General features: G+C 43.1%; 1 protein-coding gene across 1 annotated transcript in view; it reads left to right on the plus strand.

The window, feature by feature from the left end:
• Nucleotides 1-20,231, plus strand: part of sdk1b (sidekick cell adhesion molecule 1b) — a 316,455-nt gene that overhangs the window by 221,943 nt on the left and 74,281 nt on the right. Inside the window, exons 16-18 of the mRNA XM_051702261.1 lie at nt 1,324-1,471; nt 10,051-10,191; nt 12,332-12,513. Coding sequence (XP_051558221.1) covers nt 1,324-1,471; nt 10,051-10,191; nt 12,332-12,513 — 471 coding nt within the window. The remainder of the gene's footprint in view (nt 1-1,323; nt 1,472-10,050; nt 10,192-12,331; nt 12,514-20,231) is intronic.

Below are 20,231 nucleotides of genomic sequence, written 5' to 3' on the forward strand. Positions count from 1 at the left end.
TATTGTGCACGTGTATTTGTCACATTATTGGTATTCATATGCATCCCTGTGGCTTAATATTTACTGTGCATTTTGAATATAAAATTTATTATTTTCTGTCTTCCCCTCTCTTGGGTCTGATTGTCAAATTGTTCATTGATTTGCTCCCCATCGTTTTTAATGTACCACACACGAGTTTAGCATGAAACAAATAAATCTGACTAAAGCAGTTGTGTTGTCTGCAATCTTTTTCATTACATTTAAAGTTAATCCTTTATATTACATTGTCCATGTTGAATATGATCTCATTAGTATTCATAGTAGTGATAGGCCGATATATATTGGCTAAGGAAGGCTAATATTTAGCCATTTTTAGATATCGTCATTGCAATTTTTGCCTTGTCAATGGAAAATGCACCTTTTCTTTAACTTTCTTTTATCAATGTTTTGAGCAAAACATGATGCTGTGAAAGCAATTAAAAAAATACATAAAAATGAAAGGCCATAGTGTTTATGTAAAGTACTATCCCACCTCTCAAAAAAAAAAAAAAAAAAAAAAAGGTATACATACATATGTATACACAGTACTTTTTGTATGTTTACTGCAGTTTGTATAAAGTTAATCGATAAATAAAAGTGATTTTGAAATTGGTATACATCTTATTACACTTTATTAAATAGTATTGTGTATTATCTATCGGCATTACATCGGCCATGCTCTGTAGACATCAGTAGCACCATAAGCCTTTAAAAAACTCATATTGGTCGACACAGGTACAACAACATAAGTCCTTTTACATATATATACATCTTTAGAGATGTGCAAATGTTAACAAATCCATCTTTAGGTTAAATTAATTTTGATATTATTTTATTGTATTTACAATTATCTATGATACCATGGGAGAAACCCAATGGTGAGTGCGATTCTGAGGTTGCATTTTCGCTCTAAAATTAAATTTTTACTCCACTGATGGTTAGATTTAGGGTTTGGGTTAGGGGTAAGGGTTAATAAAATAAATATTCCTGTTGACTATATTACATCATTTAAAACTAAAAATACAACTCGTTTTTGGTGCCTGTGGACATTTCACCTAAACAACACTTCCAGCTTTGGTTCCTGGAAGCAGTGGTTTAAATTTTACTTTGCATAGACTGTCATGGAATTCAGTGCGATTAATCTGCTCAACCCCACCACAACTGTGCAATGTCTTTTAACTAATATCACAAATTAATTTGTATTTATAATATAAGCATTGTAAAGTAATGTAAAGTGGGATCCATGTAAAAGAATGATAGGAAGGAGGAAGAACCTGATTTTGTCCTGATTATTCTGCTTTACAGATTCTCCATGGAAGGTGTACATGGCTGATGTAAGTCCTGCACTAACTAGTTTGTTAGTCAGTGGTTTGACACCAGCAAGGACATACCAGTTCAGAGTGTGTGCTCTCAATCAGGTGGGACGTGGACAGTACAGTGCAGAGACGAACAGGTAAGAACCCAGAGGAAAATGTTACTACTCCGAGGTTGCTCTTTCATAGCTCAGTAGAACTAACAGCTTTCTCAATTATGTTATATTGCAATATCACCTTTGTCACAGATTCTGAAACTACAGGATACAAATGTTGGATTACTATGGTCTTTTATTAGGAACAATTTAGCAGGAAACTTCTCAATTTTCGCGCTTCATTTAAGCTCATTGATGTCTAAGAGAAAAAAATTAAAGATTATTAAAGATATTTAATGTCTTTAATAATATAAGATATAAGACATTAAAGATATTTTAGTTGTGATTTTTCTTTCCTGTGGGCAGACACATGCATATTCAGTTAGTTCGACAGGAAATGAAAGGGCAAGGTTTTAACCCTATCAAAAGAACGGCTGATTGTAATTGAATTAGATGAGTGCTCCCATCTCTTCCTCTGATTGTGAGCCATAATGACAATGTGGACAAAAAAAAAAAGAAAGAAAGAAAATAACTCTAGGAACCCTATAAAGGTGTGAGAAACGTTTTTCTCATCGCCAATTCCTCAAAAGAATGTCAAATACAAAACTTGGCTCTGGGGAAGGACACTTTAACACACAGGCCTTTTTTTTATTATTTCTTTTTTTATTTTGTTTTATGTGTGTTTTTTTTTTCTTTTGCATACATTTGCACACATCACAATAAATGCATTCCAAATTAAATCGCTTAAAGAACTTAAAAGCCCGAAAAGTTCAAATGGCTATTTTTCAAGCCACAGGCGTGAGGCTACTGCGCATGCACATGCCAAACACACTTTGTGAAACGGCAGACAGTATTTCTGTTCAATCATCAAGGACATGTTGAAATAGGTTGCCATGCTGTTCTCTAGATCTTAGCATCTATTTGAAGCCAGTCTCCTTTAAACTGACATTGGTCGTTTATTTAAAACAGTGCCAGTTCAGCTAAAGTCTCCCCTGTTCTCATAATCATGTAAAATGTTAAACTATTTGCACTGGATTGCTATGGAACCCCAAAAAGATGATAAACACTAATCCATGCCCACGATTTTGCAATCCGTACTCTCAGTTTATAAACCGTACTCACAGAATTGTAAATTGTTCCCTCATTTTAACAAATCGCGCCCACAGTTTTATAAACCGTACCCTCAGTTTTGTCAGCTCTAACCAGTCTGGCCATTCTCCGTTGACCTTTCTCATCGACAAGGCATTTCCGTCCACAGAACTGCCGCTCACCGGATGTTTTTTTGTTTTTGGCACCATTCTGAGAGAAAACTCTAGAGACTGTTGTGTGTGAAAATCTCAGGAGATCAGTTACAGAAATACAAAACCAGCCCAGCTGGCACCAACAATCATGCCATGGTCTAAATCACTGAAATCACATTTTTTCCCCCATTCTGATGGTTGACGTGAACATTAACTGAAGCTCCTGACCCGTATCTGAATGATTTTATGCATTGCACTGCTGCCACATGATTGGCTGATTAGATAATTGCATGAATATGTAGGTGTAGAGGTGTTCCTAATAAATGTCTCAGTGAGTGTGTATATATATATATATATATATATATATATATATATATATATATATATATATATATATATATATAGTGGGTATTTCTTTCAGAGAACTTCAAGTGGTACTTCCTTTTGACTACTTCAGTAGGGTTCATGCAGACTTGCTACTAGTGGAAACTTAAGGATGCATTATTTTATACATGGTAAAAAGTGGTAACCTGCAATTGTCAAAAAAAAAAAAAACTCTGGATATGGCCAAGTGTGATCATTAACAGCAGAAGGATGTAATCAGTCACATGCGCTGCACGCTACAGAATGAACAAGAGGTTCCGCTCTGCTCTGTCATATGATTCCCACGCACACACACACACATGCAAATGCACGCACGCACACACACACACGGGCGCACTCTTGTGCACACACTGCTGGTGCTTAATTTTCATGCAGTGTGTTTAGAATATAAACGGCTGTTAACACTTAAATGAACTCCTCGGGTGCAGCTCAGAGATTTCAGCTCGAGAGTCGCAATGGGATTATCCCAGCATTAATGGAAAGCTTGATATAACTAACCTGTCAAATACAGGAAGAACTCATAGATCTGTCAAAATAAAAGTCCTGCTAACATGAAAGCTCTATTCAAATGGATGCTTGAAATTGAAGACAGAAAAATTTTATAAAAATGTAAAATTCAAAAAGTAGTAATAATACTCATAATAACAATTATGTAATATTAAATGGTTTTATTATTATTATTATCTGTAAGCAATATCACAAACCCAGGCAGCCTTGTGCAACAGGTGATCAGATTTTATTTTTCATAAATGTTTTCATTAATACTGTGAAGCTCTGTTGTGCAGCATTTTATTTGACCAAAAATAGCATTTTTGTTTTTGTAAAAAAAAAAATATATATATATATATATATATATATATATATATATATATATATATATAAACTCAGCAAAAAAAAGAAATGTCCTCTCACTTTCAACAGCTTTTATTTTCAGCAAACTTAACATGTGTAAATATTTGTATGAACATAAAAAGATTCAATAACTAAGACATATATTGAAAAAGTAACAGTCAGTATCTGGTGTGGCCACCAGCTGCATTAAGCACTGCAGTGCATCTCCTCCTCATGAACTGCACAGTTCTTGCTATGAGATGTTACCCCACTCTTCCACCAAGGCACTTGCAAGTTCTCGGACATTTCTGGGGGGAATGGCCCTCACCCTCCGATCCAACAGATCCAAGACGAGCTCTTCGCTGGCCAAGGCAGAACACTGACATTCCTGTCTTGCAGGAAATCACACACAGAACGAGCAGTATGGCTGGTGGCATTGTCATACTGGAGGGTCATGTCAGGATGAGCCTGCAGGAAGGGCACCACATGAGGGAGGAGGATGTCTTCCCTGTAACGCACAGCATTGAGATTGCCTGCAATGACAACAAGCTCAGTCCGATGATGCCGTGACACACCACCCCAGACCATGATGGACCCTCCACATCCAAATCGATCCCTCTCCAGGGTACAGGCTTCGGTGTAACGCTCATTCCTTCGACGATAAACACGAGTCTGACCATCACCCCTGGTGGGACAAAACCACGACTCGTCAGTGAAGAGCACATTTTGCCAGTCCTGTCTGGTTCAGCGAAGGTGGGTTTGTGCCCATAGGCGACGTTGTTGCCGGTGATGTATGGTAAGGACCTGCCTTACAACAGGCCTACAAGCTCTCAGTCTAGCCTTTCTCAGCCTATTGTGGACAGTCTGAGCACTGATGGAGGGATTTTGCGTTCCTGGTGTAACTTGGGCATTTGTTGTTGCCATCCTGTACCTGTCCCGCAGGTGTGATATTTGGATGTACCGGTCCTGTGCAGGTGTTGTTACTCTTGGTCTGCCACTGCGAGGACAATCAGCTGTCCTTCCTGTCTCCCTGTAGCACTGTCTTAGGTGTCTCACAGTACGAACATTGCAATTTATTGCCCTGGCCACATCTGCAGTCCTCATGCCTCCATGCAGCTTGCCTTAGGCACATTCACGCAGATGAGCAGGGATCCTGGGCATCTTTCTTTTGGTGTTTTTCAGAGTCAATAGAAAGGTCTCTTTGGTGTCCTAAGTTTTTATAACTGTGACCTTAATTGCCTACTGTCTGTAAGCTGTTGGTGTCTTAACGACCATTCCACAGGTGCATGTTCATTAATTGTTTATGGTTCATTGAACAAGCATGGAAAACATTGTTTAAACCCTTTACAATAAAGATCTGTAAAGTTATTTGGATTTTTACAAAATTATCTTTAAAATACAGTGTCTTGAAAAAGGGATGTTTCTTTTTTTGCTGAGTTTATATAAAATTATTTAAGTCATTTTACTTGATTAAAACTGTATGTATCAATTTGATTAAACACCATTTGATCATAGCATAATTAACATGGAATCCAGAAAAATTAAAACGGAAAATGCATAATTTGTATCTGTAAGACTTAATGCAGTTATTTTAATCAAGTTTAATTTTCTGTGTAATTTCATACAAAATCTGAGGCTTTTTATTTGTTGATTATAGTATCGATTTAGTAAGTACCAGGGCTGGTATTGTACTGAAGCCATAATGTTGGTATCGGAGCAACCCTAATACTTAATCTAACTCTTAAAATTATATTTGTTGGTGTAGCCCAATATATTCAGGTTGATACAGTGATGTTAAATAATATTTTTAACTTGTATCAAGCCAGTTAATTTAGATGTTACCACATGAAGTAAATTTTTTACATTTATTCAGTGTATGATAACTGGAGTCAAGCTTCAACAGTTAAAGCTTCAATCTAGCTGCTCTTTCAGACCGTGCACAGTGATTTATTACAGTTAAACACAAGCCTGCAGTATCATTGACAACAACTCAATATGCAAAATCCCAAAAGGGCAGTCAACCATGTTAGCAACATTGGAAAGACATTTGTAACATGCAAAATCCATGGGGCAAAATCACTGCAACACATTTTTTTACTTAAAACGACAATAGGTAATTCACTATACTAATGTTAGCAGGCAATTAAGCAAACATTTAACGGACCCCATGAATCCATAGTTATTTAAAGAACAGGCCATGTATGGCATTTGGTAATTACTCAGTTAATCTTAATGTTACTCTTTCGGTGAGCAAAGTCAAAAGGAATTGCTTAACATAAAGTTGGGGCCATGTTTTAAGTTTAAAGGATTTGTGAAAAATACCATGGGGTCCAAAAGTCTGAGACCACTCTGCGAAAATTTTATTATATAGCATAACAAGCATAACAATTTTGTAGAATAACAAATTTGAGTGAAAAGTTGAATTGAAAGATGAATTTCAGAATTTAATAGTATTTGGTATGTCCTTCTTTTGCTTTAATGACACCATGCACTTGAACTGGCAAAGGTTTAATGGCGTTAACATGGTCAGTGTCACAATTTTACGTGTTTGGTTAGTAAGCAAAAAATAGTGCGTTAATACTTTAATGTTTCTTTTCTTTTTATTTCATCATATTTTCTTAAAAAAATATTTCCATATTTAAATTAGATTTTGAGTCCCTGCATTTCAATGAAGTCTCTGACTTTTGGACACCACTGAATATTACCTTATGCAAAAATATATTACTAGTCCAAGTACAGTGTATATTTAATGAAGTTAATGAAATCAATCAATGAAAAATTTATACTGTAACATATTAGAAAGACTTCAAATTTAGCCATTCAGTAGAATTAGTAAAAATTTTCCACCATGACTTGGGGCTTGATCCAAGACTTGAGACTCAACTCTGATTTGCAAAACAGTGATTTGAGCCCATGTCTGGTTTCCGTTTCATTTGGAAACAATCAAGGTTTAATTGTTGTTTTAGTTACTTGATGAGAAATTGCAGGAAATGCTTCATCGTAAATTTACAATTACCTGTATGTTTTACATATTTTAATTGATGAAAAATGTGTGCGTGGCTAAACATAATTCAAATCACTAAACTTGTGTGTGTAATTACATATCTTTCAAACTGAATGTTATGTTTGAAATGTTCAGCGATAACAAGTAGACGTAGAGGAAAGAGAAGGAAAAGATGAAGAGGAACAGAAACACAAAAATCAAATATTGATGGAGAGGGCACTTATTAAAATTTGAGTACCTATCTGCTTTGGCCTCATTTCCAATTAATGCCTGGATCTTCATCATTTGTATGAAAAATTTAAATCTCTATTTCTTTTATTCTTCTTCTTTTACAATCAAGTACAATCAAAGGAAGAGTGCAACTCAGAGAAGATGTAGAAAAAAACAAGGTCTTGTCATTCAAGGGTGTTTCATTTATATATTTGGCCTGCTTCAATGTTGATGTCAAACTTTAAATATATATATATATATATATATATATATATATATATATATATATATATATATATATATATATATATAATATTTACAATTTGACCTGGATTAGATTGAACTGGTTCAATAGACAACTCAAATTCATATTTTAGGTCCTGTAACTGGATAGCATTTCTTTTAAGATTTTCATTTTTGTTTAATCATCGTTTAATTATTATTATTATTATTAAGTACAAATATTCCCTGTCTTTCAATTAATGAGGTCCTGAATGTTACATACATAATGATAAAATAATTATTAATTAATTATGAATTAGTTTTAAATGGAGTAGGGCATGTCACACCACAGGACTGGTCAACGTTCCAAAAGTATTTAATTTCAACTACATTTCAACTACTGTAAATACACCCAAAATGTAATAGACCACACATTTACATTTTCAATCACTAATTTATTAATGTCATTGGATTTAAATACTTAAACAACAGTTAATATAAATCAAATTAATGACTAATCAAAATAATAGATGATGATAATAATAATACCAACTGTTCCGTATGGCTCAAGATACAAAATGATTGTAAAGGGGTTAGAGGGTAAGGAGGCGGCGAGAACCGGCTTGACAATATAAATAATAGTTTAATAATAAACAAACAAAAACACACAAACATAAACACATTCAGGGCAGCTGCCTGTAATTCTCTCTCTCCAACTGTCGTCACTGGTCGCCTTTATCCCTTGCTTGCCTCATCAGGCTGATTGGGGTCCAGGTGTGTGTCATTCCGGCCCGGCCCCACCCTCCACGCTACACTCCTCCCTGTGTTGCCTCAGGCCGGGGAGCCCCCGGCATGACGTACATCCCCCCCCCTGCCCTCCTCTCCGGCCGGCCAGCTGGTGGGTCATCCCCGCCTTCTTCGACAAGGGAGGAGACAGGAAGGGAAAACAAACAAACAAAAAAAAAAAAACAGCCGAGGGAAAGGCCAACACGGAGCGACAGCGAGTGAGAGAGAAAAAAAGAATCTCACTCACCGGTTCTCTGATGCGCCGTCGCATGGTCCTCAATCACTCCTCCACCCTCTCAGGCGGATCACAGCCACTCCTCCCAGGGTGGACCGGAGTCAAACCTCCGACACCCAGTGGACAGAATGCCCCTCCACATTTCTGGCATCACGTGGGGACACTCCTCCGCCCTGGCAGCGGCCCTACCGCTCCAGGTGGTCAGGGAGTCGATTCCCTCCTCCCCTCATGGACGGTGGTCTTCCTTCGAACCCTCCACATTTCTGCCGGCCGGCAGAGCACTCCTCCACCCCTGGCAGCAGCTCCATCGCTCCAGGCAGTCGGGGAATCCAGTACCACCTCGCCTCGTGGACGGCAGCCGTTCCCCGCATCTGGGCAGTCGGGGTACTCCGTCCCCCGGCAGATGGCAGCGGCGCTCCCTTGGGTGGACGGCAGTGTCGAGGACCCTATAACGGGCATCCTTCCTCCTTCCCGGGTTTCGGCACCGATGTAAAGGGGTTAGAGGGAAAGGAGGAGGCGAGAACTGGCTTGACAAATAATAGTTTAATAATAAACTTAAACAAAAACACACAAACATAAACACATACCGGGCAGCTGCCTGTAATTCTCTCTCTCTCTCCAACTGTCACCTTCAGTCGCCTTTATCCCTTGCTCGCCACATCAGGCTGATTGGGGTCCAGGCGTGCGTCATTCCGGCCTGGCCCGGCCCGGCCCCGCCCCGGCCCCGCCCCGCCATCTGCGCTACAATGATATACTAAAATGAATGTTTCTATGCCTTTAAAATTGGTTTAAGATGCTTACTGTTTATTTGACAAAACATCAATCAGACTTAGTAACTTTACTACTATAGATTGCATGCTTGAGGCACTTTAGGGCTTGCTCACTTAATCAAGCTAATAACCTTTAAACCGTAGATTAGAGCAAAGGATTGATAATCACCCGCTTTGGCAATCTACAGTCTCCGGAATCCTACAGACAGACTGAGTGCTAAAGACCATGGTATTGATCAAATTAAGAAATTTAAATGGTTTGCTGATTTACACTAATTGGGCGAATCTAAAAGAGACCTTTCCATTTCTATAGAAAATAATAGAAATATATAATTTTCTTAAGCCCATTAATTTGCTGAAATGGTGCTTCCAAAAATAATGTTGTCACTTTTTTGTATTTGAATGCTTATTTTGCTCTCGTTTGGTTCGGAAAAATTATTCACATCAGAGCAAACAAGAGAGGTTGATGACAAGATTTAAGGGTTTTGCCAAAGCTAGGCATGGGTTTCTCAGTAATCGTCAGTTATTGTTACTATTTCTGTCAACTGAAAATGCCAGGCCACCTGTTTGGATCTTTTTTGACCAGATTTAAGACCCGATTAGCACACTGAAACAGCAATGTGATAGATTGTGAGCAGACTTATAAAGCAATGGCTTACATGTGATTGGCTAGGAGTTACCTAGCTAATGGTGCGATGATGTACAGCTGCTAGTCTTCCCGCTAGAACTACGCTGCACTTACATTTCCATGTTATTATTGTACTATTAAAGGCTTTTCAGTCATACCAGAAATATAAATTTCTCTCTCACCAGGTATACTGGCTAAGCTCAGAAGGAAACTTTTAGTAACTATTGATGCCTCCAAGAGAAACTCTGATATAAGACTCCAGGGTTGAAATAGTTTTCTTTTATGATGAGGTCCTCCTGATTTTATCTGTCAGACTGATGCTGCGAGAGGAACCACCCAGTGCGCCTCCAAAAAACATTGTGGCTAGTGGCCGAACCAACCAGAGCATTATGGTCCAATGGCAGCCACCCCCAGAACCTCAGCTCAATGGAGTACTCAGGGGCTATGTGCTCAGGTAAAAGTGTGTTAATGCACATGTTTTGCATGATTGTAATTGTATATGATTTCAGTATTTTAGAATTTGTGTTTGTGTGTCTGTATGTGTGGAAATTGTACAAAATTGTACAATGTTGGCTCGTACAAAAGCGGACGACTTTTACTCCCATAGAGCAAAATAAACAAACCAGCAAACGATGTATAACTCAAACTTATACCATGGGTGTGTTGAATGCTTGATTCTGACTGGTTGACAGTCTAAGGTGTGAAATTATTTTCCAATAAAGGCACAGCTATGAAGTAGTTCCAGGTCTTGGTCGCATAACGGTTACATATCATTTTGCCAAACTATTTCAGTTATTTCAAAGAGCTGTACAGGCTACCACAGCAAAATAAAAATAAAAATAAAAAACAAAGGCACTGGTTAAGTACTCAGATAAGAATGACAAACAATGTCTATAATATCCTAAATTTATTTCAATTTAGTTTGAAAAGCGCCCTTGCGCTCCCTCTCTCTCTCTCTCTCTCTCTTTCTCTCTTGTCTCACCTACACTCACACACGCTGACACATATACACACACACACACACATACCTATATAGAGACTCACATCTGACCAACAAACAGAGCCGCTCCCCCATGACTTGATTAATATACATTAATAAAGTTTCTATATTATCCAAGCTAACTTTTAATATGTGCAAGTGTTTCAATGTATTTCGCCCAAATCAGCCTCTTATAGTGGAAAGCACCCTCGTGCTAACCCTCTCCCTCTCTTTTGCTCTTACACTAACTCTTACACATGGACACACACACAGATACACATACTCAGGAGTAAAGTCAGCACGTGGTTGTAAACAGTTGTTTAGCAAAGGAAAATCTATATACAAGAATGGTGACACTCGCTGCTGCTAAGAAGTTTACTTAAACTTACATCTTGGCAATTTGAAATGATGTTATTGCTGACGAGAGCCACATCAAACACAGGTAATTCCACACATGATCTTTCTCAGTTTCTCTCTCTCTTTCTCTCGCTCACACACACACACACACACACACACACACACACACACACACACACACACACTCAAACACACACACATGTTACCTTGTTACTATAATGCTGAAAAGCAGTGCATCCTCCTTTGCTAGTTCTAAAGTGATGTTTTCGAACTAGCAACGGGGGCTTGGGCTGTATCAAAGCTAGACAGTGAATCTGTGGTGGAAGAAAATAGTTCCACTTACAAGAGCGTTTTAAGGACAAAAAACAAAAAATATCTTGATATAAAACCTTGAACGCTGTCGTAAGGTTTGGTAACCGTGAGATAAGTGGAATAATTGACTTTGGCCTGTTGAGTTATTGAAAAACAATGCACACCCAAGGTGTAACGGCTGGATTACCACCTCGGGGTGTGCATTACTTTTCAATAATTCTATGGTCCATAATCAATTATTCCTTACCTAAACCTAACCATAAAGTCTAACTTCTTACCATAAGAGTTATCTATCTAGGGACCAGAATATCATGGGGGTGGTCTTTAGACATTGCCCTATAAGCAACCATTTAGCAACCACCCATAACACCCTAGCAACCACTTGGAAAGGTTCTAAAAATAATTGAAAACACCTTAGCAACCACATAGCAATAGCACTCCACTCCTAGAAGTTGCGTAAAGCCAGCCAATCAGATTGTAACTGGCTATTTCAGTCAACGATTGCCATTTTTGTATGCAATATTGTAAAAGTGTTCAAGGATGGGCAAGGAGGAGGCGGAAACTGGCAGAACAGTCATCATAAATTTAATAACAAACTGAACTCAATCATAACATAAACACACAGACACACACACAGCGGCCATGTGCATCTCTCGCTCTCTCGAACTGGCGCCTCCGGCTGGTCTTTATCCCCCTCCCGGCTGATTAGGACAATTCAACGCCGGGCAAGCATCCTCACTGCTACACCCTCCTCCTCGTCACAAATATGCATCTGACGTTCAGTGAATAGACTTTGGTCAATCTGAAACTGAGACATTATGCACAAGATAACACAATCTAGTTGAATCTGCAAGTGTCTTTGAGTATGTTTGTGTTAAAGGTCGACAATCAACTCCCCCCCCCCCAAAAAAACCTATTTTTCTCTCTATCTCCCCCTCCCACTCAGGTATAGATTGGCTGGTCTTCCTGGTGAGTTTCAGCTGAAGAACATCACCAGTGCAGAGATTAATTACTGTCTGATTGGAGAGCTCATCATCTGGACGCAGTATGAGATCCAAGTGGCTGCCTACACTGGAGCGGGCTTGGGGGTGTACAGCCAGTCTGTCTCTGAGTACACACTGCAAGGGGGTTAGACAATCACACACACACACACACACACACACACACACACACATACACACACACACACATACAGTACATACACACAACCACAAATACACAAACACACAAAGACAGCATTATTAGCCAGAACATTGTTCAAAATAGTGTTCTTTATGTCTGAAGGTTGTCAGGAATCAAAACCCTTTGATTTTTAGGGGTGAATGTTTTTAAAGGGGTCCAAAAGACCCTTAATTCTCGCTGAGTTACCAATATCATAAAGGATCTACAGTAACCATGGGAACCATAAAATCCATTAGCCGTCTTTACTGCACAGATTGGCCATCTGAAAGATTATTTCTAAGAAGAGTAAATTTAAGGACTCTGGGCAAACAGTGACCATAGCTCATTAATTAATCTAATTTGCTTCATGGGTGTGAATTTGTGTGTGTGTGTGTGTGTGTTTGTGAGTGTGTGCGCCCAGAGGAAATGTGTGGGGGTGATCTGAGATGCTTGAGCTGTGATTATACATATTTCACGCCATTGTAATGGTACTCCTGCAGAGATTAATAGAGTCCCGCTATTTATGTTTAAAACTCCATGAAATCGCTCAAAAATCATACTTTTTTTTCATATGTTGATGTATTTCCTATTTGAACAGAATGTCTGGGCTACCAATACCAATAACAGTACATTTACATTTAATCATTTAGCAGACACTTTTATCCAAAGCGACTTACCAATGAGGAGCATAGCAAGCAATTTATCGTAGAAAAGTCAAAGATATCTGCAGTATCGCACTGCCAAGTTCTCAATGTGGCTGGAGTAGTAAAGATGCTAGTGCAGAAAAAAAAGACAGACAAGATTTTTTTTTTTTTAAATATTGTTAAATATTAAGTAAGTGCATTTAGTGTGGACTGGTTAAGTGCTCTCGAAACAGATGTGTTTTCAGCTAGTTCTTGAATGTTGAGATAGTTTCAGCAGATTGTGTGGAGGTTGGAAGCTCATTCCAGCACAGAGGAACAGAGAAAGTGAATGATCGTGAAATAGACTTTGTGCCTCTATGTGACGGGACCACCAGGCACCGCTCGTTCATTGACCACAGAGTGTGAGTTGGGACACAGACTTGGAGGAGTAAATTGAAGTAAGAGGGTGCTTTTCCACAGGCTGTCATAATGGCCAAAGACAAAGCCTTGAATTTGATGCAGGCAGTTACAGGTAACCAGTGGAGTGAAATCAAGAGGCTTTGAGGTGGACATCTTTGGCTGATTGGAGACCAGACGTGCTGCTGCATTCTAGATTATCTACAGTGGCTTAATCAAGCTAGCTGGGAGGCCGGCCAACAGACCATTACTGTAGTCCAGTCTTAAGATGGCCAGAGCTTGGACCAGGAGCTGTGCAGCATACTCAGACAGGAAAAGTCTGATTTTCCTTATGTTGTAAAGTATGAACCTGTAAGACCGGGCAGTTGATGAGATGTGGGCAGTGAAGTTAGGATGGTCATCTAAAGCAGCAAACAAGTCAAGGAGGATGAGGACAAATGATCTGGAGTTAGCTCTCGTCAGTCGCATAACTGAATAACTGCATAACGGATTCGCAGAACCGATTTTTAATTGTTCTTTTTTGACACTTTAATTACTAGGCCTAAATGTTAAGACAATTAACAATAAAAACCTAGAAGTCCATTAAATGGTGTAATTTATGACTAGACAGGATATTAAAGAACCGATTTCAGAGTAGAAAACATTTGAATATTGGTAAAAAAAAAAAAATAAAATGCTGAACCTATTTTGATTATTTTATTTTTATTTTGTTTTTATTTTTTTAACACAATAAATAACTAGGCATAAATGCGAACACACACACACAAACGCAAAAAAATTAAATAAATAAATATACATTGAAATCCTTTAAATGCTGCAATTTATCGCTAGACCTGATTTTAAAGAACCGATAACCGATTATGTAGAAAAAACGTCATGGTTACTTGTGTAACCTCCGTTCCCTGATGGAGGGAACGAGACGTTGTGTCGATGTAGTGACACTAGGGGTCATCCTTGGGAGCCCGAGAAACCTCTGGTCTTTGATAAAAGGCCAATGAAAATTGGCGAGTGGTATTTGCATGCCACTCCCCCGGACATACGGGTATAAAAGGAGCTGATATGCAACCACTCCATTTCAGCGGGTAGTTCAGCGTTGTGGCAGGAGGGACACAATGTCTCGTTCCCTCCATCAGGGAACGGAGCTTACACAAGTAACCATGACATTCCCTATCTGTCACTCATTCGACGTTGTGTCGATGTAGTGACACTAGGGGTCCCTATACGAAACGCCACAACTGGCTGAACTGTGTTATGTGAACTGGTGGTGTGTGGTGGGCAGACCACTGTGTGCCTCATAGCCAGCATACCAGGTCGACACGTAACCTCCCCCAACATAGTTATGAGTGTCAAACGGCCCTTAGGGGACAAGTCAACTACCCAAAAGATAGAGATAGGCTAACCCAGTCGTGGCCTCTTTTCCCCTTCTCTTTTTCTACTCCCTAAAAAAGAAGGGGGATTATCCATCTGGGCCGCCAGGTCTAGTTGGGAGGGTGTCCCTCCCAAGGGGAAGACGCCGCGGAGATCACACCTTGCCCAAAGAGAGGGGGGGATATTTAAGTGGAAGAATACGTCACATGGTCTTTCCGCCCATGTGGAGAGTCTTCAAGGTAGATCCTACCCAATGGGGGAGGAGTTACTACAAACATGGAGACTGGGGCAGAGGGGCTCTGCCCAAGGAAGACGCAGTTTGCCAACAGAGAAATGAATTAGTGGAAGATATATATATCGCATGGGGTTAGCCTTACAGGGAACTGCCACATGCGGAGCACCTACCCCAGAACAGGACTCTTAGTTAGCACGTGTACTGGGCCGGCAGTGAGTCTCTCCGAATACTCGACTGCCACAGGGCTCGGAGGAAGTCAACCAGGGAACAAAGTTTGTGAACACTACTGGGAATTAATGGCGCACATCTTCAGCTCAAAACGAGGTGGAAGGCGCTATGTGCAAGCGATACACCCGGCCGGCTATCCCGGGCTTATCCGCTTGTGTTGCGTGCCACTACCTGGGATGAAACCGGTTCCACTTGGAGGTTGTAGAACCTTGCAAAGGTGTTGGGTGTTGCCCAGCCTGCTGCTCTGCAAATGTCTGTTAGAGAGGCACACCTGGCCAGGGCCCAGGAGGCCGCTACACCCCTGGTAGAATGGGCTCGTAGCCCTACCAGGGGCGGCACGTCCTGGGCGTGATATGCCATAGCTATGGCATCAATGAGCCAGTGGGTGATCCTCTGCTTGGAGACAGCGCTTCCTTTCCGCTGTGCACCAAAGCAGACAAAGAGCTGCTCAGAGATCCTAAAGTTCTGCGTGCGACCCAAATAGATGCGTAAAGCACGCACCGGACACAGCAACGACAGGGCTGGGTCTGCCTCCTCCTGGGGTAGCACTTGCAGGTTCACCACCTGGTCCCTAAAAGGGATCGTGAGAACCTCGGGCACATAGCCCGGTCGGGGTCTCAGGATCACGTGAGAGTAGCCCAGACCGAACTCCAGGCACATTTCGCTGACAGTTCTCCTACCCTCTTGATGGAAGTGAGCACGGTCAGGAGGGTAGTCTTCAAGGAGAGTGCCTTAAGCTCGGCTGACTGCAAAGGCTCAAATGTGGCTCTCTGTAGACCCTGAAGAACTACAGAGAGGTCCCATGAGGGAACGAGTCGTGGCCTGGAGGGATTCAGCCTCCTGGCGCACTCTTAGGAACCTGATGATCAGGTCGTGCTTCCCTAAGGACTTACTGTCGACTGCATCGTGGTGTGCTGCTATGGTGGCAACGTACACCTTCAAGGTGGAAGGGGACAGCCTCCCTTCCAACCTCTCCTGCAGGAAGGAAAGCACTGATCTGACTGCGCATCTCTGGGGGTCTTCCTGTTGGGAAGAACACCACTTAGCGAACAGACGCCACTTAAAGGCATACAGGCGCCTCGTAGAGGGGGCCCTAGCCTGAGTGATCGTGTCTACCACCGCAGGTCCACCTATGCCCATCCGAATCGACTCCAAATCAGCTGGACCACCAGAGGGTGGAGTCTCCACTCTCCCCTGAGGGTAACCTGCCGTGACAGTGCGTCCACTTTAGTGTTGAGGTTGCCCGGGATGTGAGTGGCTCGCAGCGACTTGAAGTGCTGCTGACTCCAGAGGAGGAGACGGCGGGCGAGTTGCGACATACAGCGAGAGCGCAGACCGCCTTGGCGGTTGACATATGCTACCGTTGCCATGTTGTCTGTCCGAACTAACATGTGCTTTCCCTGGATCAACAGCCGAAACCTCTGCAGGGCGAGCAGAATTGCCAACAACTGGAGGCAGTTGATGTGCCAATGTAGTCGCGGGCCCGTCCACAGGCCGGCGGCTGCATGCCCATTGCAAACAACTCCCCAGCCCATTATGGAGGCGTCCGTTGTGACCGCGATGCACCTGGAGACAGTTCTAGGGGAACACCTGCCCGTAGAAACAAGAGGTCAGTCCAAGGGCTGAAAAGACGATGACAGACCGGCGTGATGACCATGCGATGTGTCCCGTGGCACCATGCCCATCTTGGGACTCGAGTCTGAAGCCAGTGCTGAAGCGGTCTCATATGCATCAACCTGAGTGGGGTGGCAACCGCTGAGAATGCCATATGCCCCAGGAGCCTCTGAAAAAGTTTCAGTGGAACCGCTATTTTCTGTTTGAATGCCTTCAAACAGGCCAGCACCGACTGGGCGCTCTTGTTCATAAGGCGCATGGTCAAAGAGACTGAGTCCAGCTCCAAACCAAGAAAAGAGATGCTCTGAACCGGGAGGAGCTCGCTTTTTCCCAGTTGACCTGAAGCCTTAGTCAGCTGAGGTGTGAAGGCACCAAGTCCCTGTGTGCGCACAACATGTCCCGAGAGTGAGCTAGTATTAGCCAGTCATCGAGATTTTGAGAATGCAAATTCCCACCTCCCTTAACGGGGCAAGTGCTGCCTCTGCGACCTTCGTGAAGACATGAGGAGACAGGGACAGGCTGAAAGGAAGGACTTTGTACTGATACACCTGACCCTTGAATGCAAACCACAGGAAGGGTCTGTGTCGAGGAAGGATTGAGATGTGGAAGTACGCGTCCTTCAGGTCTACTGCCGCGAACCAATCTTGATGCCGGATGCTCGCCAGAATGCATTTTTGCGTCAGCATCTTGAACGGGAGTCTGTGTAAGGCCCAGTTCAGTACTCGCAGGTCCAAGATTTGCTGCAACCCACCGCCTTTTTTCGGTACGATGAAGTAGGGGCTGTAAAACCCCTTCTTCATCTTGGCCGGAGGGACAGGTTCTATCGCACCCTTCCGTAGGAGGGTAGCGATCTCTGCGCACAAGGTAGCAGCGTTTTCGTCCATGACCAAGGTGAAGTGGATACTGCTGAACCTAGGCGGGTGCCTGGTGAACTGAATCGCATAGCCGAGTCGGACGGTCCGGATCAGCCATCGCGATGGATTGGAAAGCGCAAGCCACGCATCCAAGTTCCGCGCAAGGGGGACCAAGGGGACAACGTCATCGGACGTACTAGCAGGTGGGGCCTCGCGGCGGGGCAGAGCTCGAGGTGCCACACCACATTGTGGCCGTGCTGAGTCTAGGGACATCAAAGCACTTACCTGGCTCCTTGTGACCACCCCCGGAACAGCCTGGGATGGGGTAGGAAGAGGCCTGTCCTCGTAACCCGTGGAGACTGCCACATCGGGGGCGGCTGTGTGCCACAGCTGGGCGCTCAGGGGCGGGAAGACCACCGCTGGAGCGCCAATCCTACAAGGAAAAACCCGTGGACGGTAGTCGTGATGACGACAGTGCACACCGGGTATGTGACCCAGGGAGGAAGGAAACCACTCTTTTGCTGAACTGTTGGGTACCGCAGCCACTTGGGCATGCGGCAAAATAAAAGGCAACAAAAGATTTTCCACCCGGCCCTCCATTGGGGGATGGAGTGGTCTTCTTACCAGCTCCAGGTGAGTGGGTTTCTTTGTCCCTGGGTCGCCCGTCTCAGGGGCGCTTTCACGACCTCCGTGGGTTCTTAGCTTCCTGCGGTAGGCTCCACGCCTGGGAAATGGGGCAGCAAGGAACCGTGTCTTGTCGGACTCACCCATCTCGACCAGATTGAGCCAAAAGTGGCACTCCTGGACCACTAATGTGGCCATCGTCCGCCCGTGAGACTGTGCCGTGATCTTCGTCACTCGGAGAGCGAGGTCGGTCGCCGAGCGCAGTTCCTGCATCAAATCTGGGGCGGAACTACCCTCGTGCAGTTCTTTCAACGCCTTGGCTTAGTTGACCTGCAGGAGAGCCATGGCATGCAGGGCAGAGGCAGCTTGTCCAGCAGCGCTGTAGGCTTTAGCCATCAGGGACGACGTGAACCTACAGGGCTTGGACGGGAGCTTAGGGCATCCGCGCCAGGTGGCGGCCTCTGCGGGCATAGGTGCACCGCGAGCACTTATCCACCGGGGGAATCGCCGTATAGCCCCTGGCCGCCCCGCCATCGAGGGTAGTGGGGGCGGGGGAACTGCGGAATCGGGGCCGGACAGTAAAAGGTGCCTCCCACGATTTCGTCAGCTCCTCATGCACTTCCGGGAAGAAAGGCACTGGAGCGGGGCTGCTTTGAGCGGCACCGCGAGCCCAGGAACCAATCACCAAACCACGAGGGTTCAGGGGAGAGTGGAGGGTTCCACTCTAACCCGACACTCGCGGCCGGCGGGGAAAGCATGTCCATCATTTCTGCATCAGCCTGTGACTGGGCAATCGTCCCCGAAGGGGGAGCCCAGCTTAGGCTTCTGCATCCGACTGGACAAGTCCGCTCTCCGATGCTGCACTCGAGAGCTCATCATCTTCGCAGGCTCCGATCAAGAGGCCAGACTCGCCATGAGACATGCCGGCGGACTCATCCGGAAGCACGACTGGGGCAGACGAGCGTGCTGGGGAATGGGAGGTCCGTGGGGGGATACCAGGTGGAGGTGATCCCTTTGGGGTCCCCAAATCGCCCCCAGTGCAAGCCGTGCTGGCCTCATATCCATAGGTGGAAGGACCGAGCCGGGGAGCCTCTGGGGTGGCTTGCCACAACCGCAACATTGCCATGGTCATGTTCTCGCAATGAACAGTAGAATTCAGCTCAGTGAGCATGACCGTTCAGCTCCAAAGAGAAAATCTGAATGAGTGGTTGCATACCAGCTCCTTTTATACCCGTATGTCCGGGGGAGTGGCATGCAAATACCACTCGCCAATTTTCATTGGCCTTTTATCAAAGACCAGAGGTGTCTCGGGCTCCCAAGAGTGACCCCTAGTGTCACGACATCGACACAACATCGAGTGAGTGACAGATAGGGAACTGAATATCGTTTAAAAAAAAAAAAAAAAAAAAAAAACATTATCTGTTTATCTCTAGTTTGGGATTGAAATATCGAATGCTGTCCCTTTTTTGAAAACCCAGTAGCCTTTAGTTTATGTTACAACCATAAACCATGATTTGTTACTAGTCGGAGCCAGTGATTTTTTGGGGTAGGGTCATTCTCATTCTAGAGAGCATTTTATTTGACAAAAAAATGTAGTGCAGTATAAACCATTAATATTTTTGCTCCATTTTCCTAGAAGTGAAAGACTGTAAATTTTAAATGCGTATATCTGCTAAAAGTTAATTTGGTCAGAGTACATTAGCATATAGATGACCTCAAAGC

Source organism: Myxocyprinus asiaticus, chromosome 7, assembly GCF_019703515.2.
Source record: "Myxocyprinus asiaticus isolate MX2 ecotype Aquarium Trade chromosome 7, UBuf_Myxa_2, whole genome shotgun sequence".
Taxonomy (NCBI): Eukaryota; Metazoa; Chordata; class Actinopteri; order Cypriniformes; family Catostomidae; genus Myxocyprinus; species Myxocyprinus asiaticus.